The sequence below is a fragment of the Pseudopodoces humilis genome, chromosome 2 (genome assembly GCF_049639895.1).
Source record: "Pseudopodoces humilis isolate 2021_Gansu_Grassland_sample_001 chromosome 2, ASM4963989v1, whole genome shotgun sequence".
Taxonomy (NCBI): Eukaryota; Metazoa; Chordata; class Aves; order Passeriformes; family Paridae; genus Pseudopodoces; species Pseudopodoces humilis.
The window spans coordinates 60786771-60800508 of record NC_142201.1 but is presented as its reverse complement, the minus strand read 5'-3'; the positions used below and the strand labels follow the sequence as shown (position 1 = coordinate 60800508).

At 36.0% G+C, this 13738-nt stretch overlaps 1 protein-coding gene across 4 annotated transcripts in view; it reads left to right on the top strand.

Annotated features, from left to right (window-relative positions):
- The window catches only part of ZC3H13 (zinc finger CCCH-type containing 13), a 46987-nt gene that overhangs the window by 14620 nt on the left and 18629 nt on the right, over positions 1–13738 (top strand). For all 4 annotated transcript variants that reach the window (XM_005516373.3, XM_088051204.1, XM_088051203.1 and 1 more), the window contains 6 exons: positions 3834–3942; positions 6066–6205; positions 6929–7089; positions 8425–8622; positions 10075–10248; positions 13100–13410. In XM_005516373.3, coding sequence (XP_005516430.1) covers positions 3834–3942; positions 6066–6205; positions 6929–7089; positions 8425–8622; positions 10075–10248; positions 13100–13410 — 1093 coding nt within the window. The remainder of the gene's footprint in view (positions 1–3833; positions 3943–6065; positions 6206–6928; positions 7090–8424; positions 8623–10074; positions 10249–13099; positions 13411–13738) is intronic.

Genomic DNA, 13738 nt, shown 5'->3' with positions numbered 1-13738 from the left:
CATGGGATGAATGCATATAATGTATGTTTGAGAGAATGTAAGTTAGATGCGTCATATTCATACTTTCTCCCAGTAGAAAGAGTGACAAATTTGAAAATGACAAGGGGAAATGCTATTTACATTATATATAACAGCTCTACCTGGTTGCCAGAAGATAGACATACAAAGCTGAATAGGTTCCACAAGAAGCTAAGTCAGTAAAAACTAGTATAAAATATTTTCCGAAGAGATTTTGTATTCATTGGAGATGTAAGATGACTAGTACAATCTGTATGTATTTAGGAAGAAACTTCATATATGGGCAGTTTATAGATTATATCCCTTTTTATTTCTTCATGCTTTGTACTATTATTTGCAGAGACAATATACTGTTATGTGGACACCTACATTGAATTTGGTTGGTTTTGTTTCTTGGATTTGCTTTTGGAAGTCCTTCAGCACTGTATGTTAGTGTATGAATTGTTACACAAATAATTAGATGAGCTTCCTGCTGTCACTGCATTCAGTTGGAAATTTTTATTTTTAATTTTTCACTGTATTATGAGAAGACAGTTACATTGGTGTGTATGAAGTCTTATCTAAAGTCTTAACCTGGAAGGTGTGTGTGATTTGGGAGCAACAGTGGGAGGAACTTAATGTACATTTAGGAAGGTTTTCATAAGGAATGTGTATCACTTTTTTCATATCTGTGGGTTTTGTCACTGTAGGTTTTAACTATTTCCACTGGAAATAGGACTCAGCATTGTCTTCCATCTCTGAAATGGGAACAAATACCTCTTAATGTCAGGGGAACTTCAGATTCATTTTCTTACGTTTCTGTAGCGTTGTAGTAGTTTACACTATAAAGATATTATACCTAGAGCAAAGTAGTACTGTGCTTGCCCAAAAGCACAGTATTATATTGTAGCTGTATTATGCATAGCTTACTGTAGGTTTAAAGGAATCTGTGCTTTGGAATGAGTTTATATTGCTACTGCATGTACATGTGCAACCTGATACAGTTGAAACCAAGATTTCTGCAATGCAAGAATTGTAGGTTGTATGAGTCTTCTATTCTTTCCATCCATGTTGGCAAAGGAACACTTCTTGGCTAGAAGCATGTTTTACAGATTGGACGAGTCCTTTTGTGCTTGGCCAGGCTTTTCTGGCAGTAGTGGGAAATTTATTCGAATAGACATCAGGTCTTGTGCTGTAGAGTGCTGATCACATGGGACATAGAACTTAACTTGAATAGACATTAAATTAAATAAAATCTCACAAGAGTCAGCCATAATGTCATCCATTTTTCTCTTTCTTACGTGGCATCTCTCCTGAACATCAGCATGAAACTGTAAACATCTGTTCAACACCTACTGTGTTTATCTGTGTGCATATACCTGAAAACAGCATAGATAAAGTCTACTAAATTGTTGTTTCCTCTTAGGACAAGCTACAATAATTTCAAATGGCATTTTTTCAGAGTCTGCAGAGAAATAGTTAACAAGAATGACTGAAGTGGATATACATACAGCATCTTCAAGTACAAGTGAAAGCCGTGCTATTGGCCCTTAGGAACTTGCCTTACTTTATTCTTGGCTTGTTAAGGGAGAGACAAAACAGGTCTGTAAGGATGAGAAGGAAATATTTCATTCCCATACGAGTATGAGGGAATCAAATTAGTTACAAATGCAACAAGTAAAATGAATATGTTGAAGATTTTTCAGTGAGGAAAAATTAAGTATGTGTACTAAACTAGCATAACTTAAATTCTTGATTTGCATGCCCCAGGAAAAATATACTCGATTTCTAAACTGATACTTGTTTTTCAAGATGCAATGTTGTCAAAATCTTTCTTCTTGACAACTAAATAGCATTAATGTGAAATACTATGCTTATCCTATATTCAGTATTTGTTTGGTAGCTGTTTTTGTTCTTAGTTCTTCTGTAGAAATGTGATTATGCCACTACCAATTTTTTCCACTAAAAGGAGAAAATACAGGCTCTTTGAAGATGCTTATATTGGCTTGTGAGTTTGAGGAGGTAGGCATGATACATAGAGGTTGTGTAGTATTTTTAACTTGAGTTATTAAATTGAACTTGAAGCATTGACTTGCTACACGTTCTTTGATGACCAGTTATTTTATGAATTGTCTGCGAGAAGTTTTTTAAATTGACATGGAGAGGTTGTCCTAGTGTTCGTATTTCAGTTTGCTAGTAAGAGGTAGTGTTGAATTAATAGGAGGAACTAGTATTCGTATTTAAGAAATTATGGTTTTGTTCGTTTATGTTGTAGGACTTAGTTGAAATATGTAGCAGAATTGTGCAGTTCAGTAGAACAGATGTGGCCTTCATGGAGGGTGGGGTAGATAAATAAGAACAGTCTTATGAAAGAAGAGAATGGTTGCAGGGAAGGCTTGTTATACTGACAGATTTTTAGGTCTCATCCGAGTAATTTTCTTTTAAAGTAGTTTACTTTGGGGCATAGTATTCTGAATTTTGGCCCTTAGACTTGAATGCCTTTAGTACATGTTGAGACAATGGCTTAGGGGATGCAGACTTTTCTGTGGTTGATGTCAACAACCAACATGACTCAGTAAATTACAACCTTCTGCATCATTTTAGAGATTTACATCATTATAAACTAGAGATAAGATTTTAACATTGTTACTGAGTAAAAAGGACTAGTTGAATTTTACTCATTTTTGAGTGACTGTCTGCAATTTTATATTGTTTACTTAATGTGTTTCTAAGGTGATGTTAAGGTTTTAAATTAAATCAAGATTTAAGTCCCAATAAGGAATAGCTAGTGAAATTCTTAGGCATCTCCTTTTCTTTGTGTTTCTTGCTCATACCAACATGAAAGAATCCCCAGAAAAACAATAGACGTCACTATGTGAGGTGAGAACTACAGGGCTGTGGGACAGACTTCGTTGTTCTGGTTTCCTATTTAATAAATTAGCCTGAGATACTTCTAAGCTTGAATTTTCTTCTTTTGCTAGTAGTGAAGAAACCTTGTCCCGTACTCCACTTGAGCCCGGGTAGATCATTTAGAGAATGTTGCTTCAGCAGATGCAGAGACAGCTATGTGGCTTTATACTGGAATTGAGGAGGGACACAAGAGCAGCACAGAATCAGTTGACTTGCAATTATATTTTTTCTTGTAAGGACAGTATCTGGCTTTCTTGAGTGTTCATGGCACCATCTGCCGCATGGGAAATGGGAGGTACTGCATTAGTTAGTGCACTGTTACTTGGAGACAGTGAAAGTCAAACACAAAGCTGTCAATGGAACTTGATACGATTGTGTTGCTTTAGCATTTTTTCCCCTTCTGCCATCCAAGGGTCTCTGGGTTTATTTATTTTATTATCTCATTGCCCTCCACGTTCTTTATCCTCTGAAAAGTAAAATGGTTCTGAGGCTTATCTGCCTTGCATATAAATATACTTATTTACAGCTGAGAATTCTTTCTCAAGCTGTTAAAATTATATTATTTAAATGTTCATTAAACTTCTGGTCTTTAGAACTTAATCTCTTCTTTGGTACCTATTTTAAACTTTATTCTCTAATGTGTGCTTGACTCTTGCCCTGCCTTTAAGCCTTCTTATTTTATGAATCCTTTCTTCTCTTTTCCTCATCTGCTATTTGCATTCTGATTATATGAAATTGCATTAGAACATGTAGCCTGTGGAGTCTCTGCTTGTTTAGGAAGGTATTTGTTCAACAGGCTAAAGGGGAAAATGCTTTTTGTACTATGAAAAAAGTCCAGCCAAAATACCATGTAAAAAACACCTGCTTCTTCAGGCTTCTTTTAAAATAAAGTTGTTTACTCTAATGCAGCATTTTTCCCTTTATAGAAAGAGTCTTCACGAGGAAGACACAGAGAAAAGGAGGATATCAAAATTACAAAGGAGCGAACACCAGAAAGTGAAGAGGAAAATGGGGATTGGGAAACAAATAGAGAAGGTACGTGAAAGGTATTGAACTGACAGTCCCCTGACACGTAAAAGAACTGTGAGATTTCTGGGCTATGTGTCAAGTAGAGTGCTTCAAGATTTGGTTTCTAAGCAGAATACTTTCATGCAGTAGCCATTAATTATTTATTTTTTGAGGAGAACTAACAAGTTACCTGGGTTGGACTACTCCATGGTGATTCTGTCACATGAAGGTCACTAGGTGAATCCAAGTTGCATTTATAGTAATTTGGAACTTGCCACTCTGAGAAGAAAGTAATTCCTTTGAATTCAAAAGTCAGCTGTTTTTGTTGCATAATTTGTAATGGTGTAAACTGTCATTAAGAAGGTCTCCATTAGAATAACAACAGCTGAAGGTGTACATTGGTGAAATATTTGTGTTCTAAAAATACTTTAAGAATGCTAAGTGTCTTGTATTACCTTCTGTAGTCACTTTAGTATGAGTTGGTGGGTGGGAGTTTTTGGGTTTGGAGGTTTTTTTAGTACCTACTAGGTGGTTTCATTGTTGCTGCAGGCAGTTTTCTTCTCTCCTAAGTTTTACTTTTGTTAGTGTCCAAGTTCACCTGATAGTGAAGTTACAGGAACTTCTACTGAACTGTGATGTTTCTGCAGTTTTCTAAGCGTCTGTGTTTCAGAAGTAGTTACAACATTGCAAGAAAAAAATGGCAATTATGAACCCATATGAGGGAATTCAGATGTAATGAACATATTTGCAATGAAATTCACTGCAAGATGTAGGATGGAGCTCCTTGGAAAGGTCAATAACTAGGGGAGCTTTTCAATACTGTGTGCTTAGTGTTGCAGGTTCTGTTTTGCTGTGTCTTAAGCACAATACATGGAATGTATTTGTGGAATGGAAAAGTAGCCATTATATGTATTCACCCCTTGGTAGCCTTTTTTTTTTTTTTTTTTTTTTTTTTTAACACACTTAAGAAAAATTGATTTATGACATGTGTATATGGAAATAAAACCTGACTCGGAAAAGTTTGGAACATAGAAACCACAAGGTCTATATAAACATATGGTATGAATGTCTTAAGTCTTAGACATTGAGACTGTCATCTTAAGAATTCAGCCTTTTTTTCAAAATAGTGTCAATTGTCAGTATATGAATGAAGAATTACTGTCTGTTAATTTCTACTGAATGCTATATAAGTAGATGGATAGACCAGGAAAGGACCTATGCTATTAGGAACTGCACCTTTCTCTGAACTGTTCCCATGCATTCATGACACGTGGAGGCAATTTGCAGGCTGATTTTAGTTCTTGAGAAACCTTTTATGTAGTTCCTGTATGTAGGAAGGGAGTGAAAGCTAATAACTTTTTTAATGAAGTTGTCTTTTCTCTGACAGATATTTTCCCAAAATCCTTTTTGAGTATTAGCTCAAAACAAAACAAACAAAAAAATAAACAAAATCAATATAAACAGAGTGAGTAAATTCAATTTTCAGTAAGTACAGTTGCCAGGTTGTAAGCTTAAGATATTAATTGTCCATGACTTAATAAAAGAGTGAGAGAAATAGCACTTTTTCTAATGTGAAAACCAGTGATAATAATCTGTAAAAGCAGATGTAAACTCTTGAAGTGTATGTTTATCCAATGAAAGGGTTCATACAGAACTCATCTTAAAATCAGTGCTCACATGTAATTGAGTGTATCAATTGATTTGTAAGACACTGTGTTAAATAAACCCCTCTAGTCTCATGCGTCACTGTATGAATGTTTCATGTGAGTTCCCCTGTTAAGTAGTGCTCTACATATTTTTGCTCCTTGTCAAGACACACAGTTTTAAATTTTTTGTTATTTAAATATAAATAAGTGGTTTACTGTGTTTCCCTTGCTACCTCTTACAAATGTCCATGAAAGAAGTTAGGTTGTTCTTTTTAACGAAGTTTAAAAGTTGAACTTCAGTTTGTATGGAACTAAATGGAATTACTTCAGGTTTGCACACATAATTGGAGAAGAAATTCAGCATTTATTCCTTGGTCCATTCATATAGTACTTAAAAGTCATGGAAGTATTTATGGTTGGCATTTATTATGGTAAATGTAATGGTTATATTTTTCACAAGAAATTGTCTACTAATCTATTTACTTTTTTTTTCTTCCAATAAAGACTCTGATAATGGAGATGTTAATTATGATTATGATCATGAGCTGTCTTTGGAAATGAAGCGCCAAAAGATTCAGAGAGAACTCATGAAATTGGAACAGGAAAACATGGAGAAACGAGAGGAAATAGTAATTAAAAAAGAGGTTTGTATTATGTAAATATGAAATAAAAAAATAAGTCATCAGCTACTTCATTGATTTCTAATTGTTTCCCAGAAGATTTAAAGTTTTTGGGCTACAAATGCACTATTGTGTTACATAATAGTAAATAACTGGCACCTATCTAATTAGTATGTGACTTGAGTATTAGGAGTATCTGATCAGTCATCCAGCACAGTAACCAAGTTTTCTCCTTTGTGAAGTCAGCTATTAAATGAGTAGGATTTAATGCATTTTAATGATAAAAAACTAGTAAGATCTGTAACAGAGAAGATACGTAAAAAAGAACACAAGGCATTTCCCAATATCATTTTTCAGCTTGCCTTGTAATAACAGAGTAGAGTGAGAGAGACAAAGCTATAGGTGTTAGAAACTCTAAAATTTTGGGGAAGATGAAAAAAAATCCTCTAAAGATGTCTTTCTTTTTCAGACAAATGTGAGTGTTAGTTGTGAGCATACTGATTTTAAACTTAAAGTTATGGTTTTTGTAATGTATCACAAAGTGTATCACCTTCTTTTCCTCCACACTTTATCTGTTGTCTTGCTTTTGTGGTCTTTGCAAGCAATGTGATGAGGTTGAAGTAGAGAATGTACACGGTTGTCATACTCTCTCACTTGCTGAATTTACATATTTGACATACGTATTGGCATACGGTTACACTTTTCAGCATCAATATCTTATTGGCTAATTATATTCTTTCCCTCAAGATTTCTCCAGAGGTGGTAAGATCTAAATTATCACCATCACCATCACCACGAAAGTCTAGCAAATCTCCAAAACGAAGATCCAGTCCCAAATCATCATCTTCAGCTAGTAAGAAAGACAAGAAAGCATCTACTGTCTCTTCACCACTTTTGGAGCAGCAGAGGTCAGTATGTAGATGCATCTTGCAAGAGAGTGAGAACAGAGAACCATGCTTATATTTATTACTGGAGTTTTCATAAATAATGTTTTGCATTTTCCTTCCTGTCAGTGCCATTGATTGTATAAATTTAGGACAAGATCTCTAAATTGTGCATTGTGAATCATCTTATGCAGAAAATCGTTATATGGATGTTATTGTCAGTTGATTATTTTCATGGTTAACAAGCAGATCTTTTCTCTTTGAAACTCCAGAATCTTTGTGAGGTGATGAGATAATATAAAGCATTGAAAAGTGGAAAACACTTTTGTTTGAAATGCTGCAGCCTGTGAAGCAGCCTCTCTAAACTGAAATGTTTCAAATTTGACCAACTGCACATTCTGTTGGTATTGCATATTACAATAGATACAAGATACAATGTGTGATTTTCAAGGCAGGAAATTTCTCAGAATTCAGGAGAGGATAAGAAGTGAGGGTTGGGGAGGCAGACAAGGAAGAATTAAGGATAAAATATGTAAAAAACTTGAGATTTTAACGGGATGCTGGGCCACCAAAGTCAGTGTCCAAAAACGGCTTCTAAAGTTCTTGCTGGCCACAAGATATTTTGAATTGCTGTTTGCAGCTTTTAGATAGGAAAGAAATCACTGCAGCAGTGTAGCCAAGCACATCTGTGTTTGCTAAAATCCCCTAATTAACCTACTTGTTAAAATCCCCTTTAAAACAGGGGCAGAAGGACATTTCTATTACAGGAAGGGTGTAACGTGTGCTCGTATGCTACTAACATATGCAGTGATACTTAGTTGATAGGATTTACCTTAGTGGTAAATTATGTGGAAAATACATACTGTTTCATATTGTGAGGTGCATATTCAAGAATGTTTAGATGCTTCATTCTGTCAGGTAGTTAATCTTAAATTGAAAACATGAGTAGTTGCAAGTGATTTTGTGTATATGGTTGGGGTATTGCATTGCAGAAATGGGATTCTAAACAGACAAGATACAGTTTTTGTCTTCTGATGTATGCAGTTCATGTAAGGTCAATTTATCTTTGAAAACTGGTTCTGTCTGAACAAGAGCAATTCCTATTTTTGTTCACTTCCTTCAGAAAAAAAGGCTATAAATCTAGAGCTCAACATAAATTTTAACGATCTTTATTCACCTTTCTGTCAAGTTCTTCTATGGAATGGTGCTTGCTAAGGGAGTTGGTAAATCCTGTCCTAAAAGCTTCTAGGCCTTTTATGTTATAACTTTCCTGTCAATGTCTGAGAAATTATTGTTTGAAATAGTTGTCAGCTCTTCATTTTTTTATACCTCCCCCCGGCTCTGTTAATTTCTCTCTAGGAGTTCTAAAAGTAACCAGAGTAAAAAGAAAGGTCCTCGTACCCCTAGCCCTCCTCCTCCAGTACAAGAGGAAACTCCCCTTGGGAAAAAACACAAAGAAAAACATAAAGCAAAAGAACGTTCAGAAGAAAAGGCAAGGGAGGTGAAAGAGAGAGGGCGTGACTTTGAAAGGCACAAGGAGAAAAAGGAGAAGCAGAGGTAAGTTATGTTGCATTAATAGCTTTTAACTGTACCCTTGCTTTTGAAGTTATCTTTTATAGAACACTGAATAATAAGGGTAGTATTACTTACTTTGCTGACAATCTTTTCTTCACTCAGTGAAGTATTTTCAGTGTGTTATATAGATGAGTTGATAGACTATAATAGATTGGTAGGTTTTAATTACATAACTTAGTAAGTTTGTAATATGCCCCTTTGAGGGATTCATTACTTCTCAAGAATTTGGATCTTCACCAGTGGAACGGATTGTTTGCCAAAATCTTTATTGAAGTCATTCATTGGTCTGATTGGATGCTTTTCTGAAATCTTAGAGGACTAATGTCATTATAAGGTGTCAGTGTGCATTTAGACTCTCCCTAATCTTCAGCAGGTTAAACTATTTTTGAAGTAGTCAAAGACTACTGACATTTTAGAATTGCTTCACCTTTGTATATATGCATATTTATATATATTATATATTTATATATTATATTATATATATTATATATATTATTTATATTATATATTATATTTATATATTAAATGGTGGACTACTATGACTATTCCATTATGTCCTGAAGCATACATGTCCACTTAAGCTGAAAGATACATGACCTGCATTTTTATGTCCTGTATTTTCTTGATGGAAGTAGGGTACATGTTCTTAAGTCTTACTTTGTAACTGGCCTAGCAGACTAAGGATTGGAAGAGAAGTGAATCATGTATTTTTAATTGATTAAATAAATTCCACCATACTTATTTGAAGGTATTTTATTTCCCTCATGATTGCATGCTCCATTACTGGAAGTCGCAAGCAGTAGAAAAGAGCATTCTAGGTAGTGCTGAAAGGATCAAGACAGTACTTGTCTTAACATTGTACTATAACCAGGTATTGCTCTGCTGACTATAGCCTTGTATTTCACTGTTGGATTTTTGTCTTTTTTTTTTTTCCTTACATAATAAAAATGAAGTTGTAATGTCAAATCTCCATGAGGTACAGTCAGTGAAATAGTTGAAGGTTTTGACAGATTACTTTCATTCACTTGCTACTGGGATTAGCCTTTAAAAATGTGTTAGAGCTTGCAGCCGCTTAAATAAAGTTCAGATATGATGGAAATTTTTTAATAAGGTAGCAAAATATTTCTCCATTGGTAAGAATTCTGTTTTACCACCATGAGAAATGTTAGGTAAAATTGCAAGAAGGCTTTTTTGGTTTTACCATGTTTTAGTTTTTACAGTCCAGTGTTACAAGAAATTTAGTGCATATCTTGTATTCTTGAGTTTTGCTAGCTTAACATAATTTCATATGTGAAATCATGGGTGGAACAAATGATTGCATAGCATATCTTGATACGGTAATCACAGGTTCTGCCTTGGAGGTGTTTGTAGTGTCTTAGAAATGTGCTAAATTCCATCTTAAACCTGTTAAACAAGCTGCTATTTGTTTCCTAGGGATCCGTCTGAAAGCTCCCGTAGACAGAAACGTTCTCCTAGTCCTGCAGATCACTCTGGCAGTAATTCTTCCCCTTCCAGGGAGTACTCACCACCTGCTGCAAGGAGAAGGCAAACCTCCCGAGCTCCAGCCAAGTCAACCACTCACAAACATAACTTCTCACCCTCTCGCAGGTAGGAGGTCAATTCTGTGGATTTTATTTCCTTTAATAGTTCTGGTTTGGAAACTTCCTCTCTTGGTTTGACTGCTTGCTGATGTGTCTGTTGTAAATATGTTTGTGTCTTAAACACTTGAGCTCTGAGACTTTTTTTTGCCAAATTACTACATTGAGGGTACCTGTCACATCAAGAACACAAGTCATGGTGAAAGTTTGCATTTTACAGTTCCTCTGAAATGTTTTGCCTTCGGGTAGAGCTTCAGAAGTCTGATATGAGATACAGTCAGTCTGTGAGCCTACGGGAACTTTCTTCCTCCCTAACCTTCTCCTTTTTAAAAAGTTGAACATGGAAAAATCTTTTACCTTAGAGATGGGAAATGGGCAGAGATTCTCCATTCTAGATTGGGTGAAGTGATTCACCTGTCCTGGTTCTGCACATCTTTCTTGAGAAACAGGAACAACTGGCTAAACAATGCTGTACAGAGCTTCTTGCAGGGTATTTTAGGGAAAGTGTCATATCTGTTAGTTCTTGGGGCTTTGAAAAAAATATTTTTCCATCCATTAAAAGTACAGTAGGCTCCTTATTTTGGCCTGAAAGAGTTTAAGCTCAGGTTTAGAATGTCAGTGCTAAATACTACTGTAGTCCCATGTTTGTATAATGGAAAGCAAGGCATTCTTATTTTCTGCACCTCTGTTGAAGAGTGAGGGAAGCTCTAGATGTCATATATATTTCTGCATGCTGAAAAAACAAGCAAAATAAAACCCATCCATTCAGCAATCCAAAGAGTTGTAAGCAAACTGTTTGACTTCTGTGGTGACTAAGTTCAGCTGGAACAACATTGGATTGTTTTATAGGGGATGTCACTGATGGACGTTTTTGCTATACTGGATTCTTCATAGGGGAGAGAGAGTTCCTCCTGGAGCAGTAGTACAGAGTCTGCAAAATATCTCTTCTATACTCTTTTCCTTGTTCTTTAACTTACTCCAGTGTCCTGTTTTTGGGTGGGATAGAGTTCATTTTCTTCCTAGCAGATAATGCAGTACTGTCTTTTCAACTTAGCATGAGAATAATATAGATGGCACACAGATATTTTAGTTGTTGCCAAGTAATGTTTACCAGTTTCCCACACCTTGCCAGTGAGCAGGTGCACAAAATGCTGGGAGGGAGCATGGCCAAGACAGCTGACCTGAACTGGCCAAAAAGATATTCCGTATCATAGAGCATCATGTTCAGTGTATAAACTGGGGGAGTTGGCCAGAAGAATCCAATTGCTGCTCGGGAATGGGCTGGGCATCAGTTGAGGTGAGCAAATATGTTGCGCATCACCGTTTCTCTTTGTTTTCTTCTCTCTCTTATTGCTGTTTTTTTATTAGCTGTTTATTGCTATTATTGTTACCATCATTATAATATTTTACTTTATTTCAGTTTTTTATTTGTGCTTATCTCAACCCACAGGTGGTACCTTTTTCCCATTCTCCTCCTCATCCTGCTGGGGTTTGGTGGAGGAGTGAGCAAGCAGCTGTGTGGTACTTAGTTGGTAGATGGGGTTAAAGCATGACATGCAGTATTCTGCCCGTCGTTCCTGCTTGTATCAAGTGTTGTTCAAGGGAATGTTAAGCAGGGAAGATAAATGGCCTTCTGCTAGAAGCAGGGACGGGTATTTGAAATATTTTGTCTACGTACCACTGAAAGCCTTCTGTGCAAGCCAATTTTGGCAACCGTGTTATGTTTCAAAATAACGGTTTCACAGGGAAAAATAAATGTAGTCTTAGTTTAAAGACAGTAAGTCATGAAAGCCTTTTGGATTCTGTCAGTCATATTGCTGACAGAATTTTACATGGATTGCTTTGGAAATTTTACTACTAATTCCTACTAAGGTCATTTGTTTCACTGGTGTTTGAATTGTCATCTTAGCGGCATGCAGGCTACTTGTTTCCTCAGGAACAGTGAGATTTTTGATATGTTGTCCCAGTGTGGCTTTTTAACTTGCATTCTTTTCTTGTCATCTCTGGAGTTTTGTGAAGTAGAAGGGAGTTGGAAGTTAAGGACGCTATATATTACATGAGAAAAAGAACTTGCAAATCACTTTGATGCTGATAAGGGGAAAAATAGCCCATTACTGAGCCTAAAGGCTTGAAGCGTGTTTTTGTCCACATTAGTCATATTATGAGGAAGTTTTTTACTGTTGTGTAAATTATCTTTAGTTGGTGACAGAATTGCAAAGATCTGAAGTATTTTGTATACATTTTCTGATTCTATCAGATGTGAGTTTTCCATGTCTGTGTAAATATTCATGTTTGCTAACATTATAAGTAGGTATGCATATGTTTTTTCTGGATATAAAAATTATTTAAAGATCAATCCTTACATTAAAAGGTGTTAGAAGTATATAAGAAGGAGACACTGTTGCTTTGTAAAAAAATTCAGTGCTGTTGTGAACAAAAATACTTAGTTACAACTTGTAAAAGTTACCTGTGTAATTTTATTATGAACTCCAGAAACTATTTTTTATTGAAGAAAACAATGGTTCTCGTTTGAGGGTGGGAAAGAAGATAAAGATAGATTTTCTGACTCCTCCTTCCTTTTCCCTACATTCTGGTAGCTATATAATACAATTTTAATTGGACAAATTTTTCCTGGGCATTAAATAAATAATAATAATTTTAAGGTAAGTGTATTTTGAAAACATACACTTGGCACCCTGGAGGGAAGCCAAGTTTGATGTTTTATAGAAACAGCACATATTTTCTGCAGTCAGAGGGTAGAGAATACAAAAATTATTTCAATTGCTTTTTTGTATGGTACATTAAGAACCTTTCAAGTTAAATTATTATTGCACATATGTCTCTTCTAACTCTTCTTGCAGGTCTGCTTCTCCGTCAGGTCAGCATCATTCTCCCATATCCTCCAGACATCACTCCTCGTCCTCACAGTCAGGCTCCTCTGTTCAAAGACATTCTCCTTCCCCACACCGTAAAAGAACTCCTTCTCCATCCTATCAAAGGACAGCTTCCCCGCCTGCAAGGCGGTCATCTTCCCCCTATCCCCCACACTCCTCCTCTCCACCTCAGAGGAAGCGAAGTCCTTCGAGGCACCGATCTCCTGGAAGAGACAAGGGAAGACACGATCGTGATCGGACTTCGCAGTCTCATGACAGGCGCCACGAAAGGCGGGACGGTATGAATGAAAATAGCACTTCAGAATCGTTTTTATTTGTTTGCAAATTGCATTTTGAAACTTGATTTTCAAATTGTGGCATTGTATGTACCCATCCCAGTGGCTAGGGGGTGAATAAAATACTGGCTGTGTTTACTCTGCCTGTGCTGGTGGTGCTGTTTGCAGGTACTGTGTATTATTAGAGTACCCCTGGCAGAATTGCTTATGTAGGCTCAACTGATTGTAAAGGTGCATGTAGGTATCTATGTAGGTGTTCCTTGTGTAATGCAATGGCAGTGTCAGTAGGAAAGTTATTTTCACAGCAGGGTACACCTAAATACTATTACTC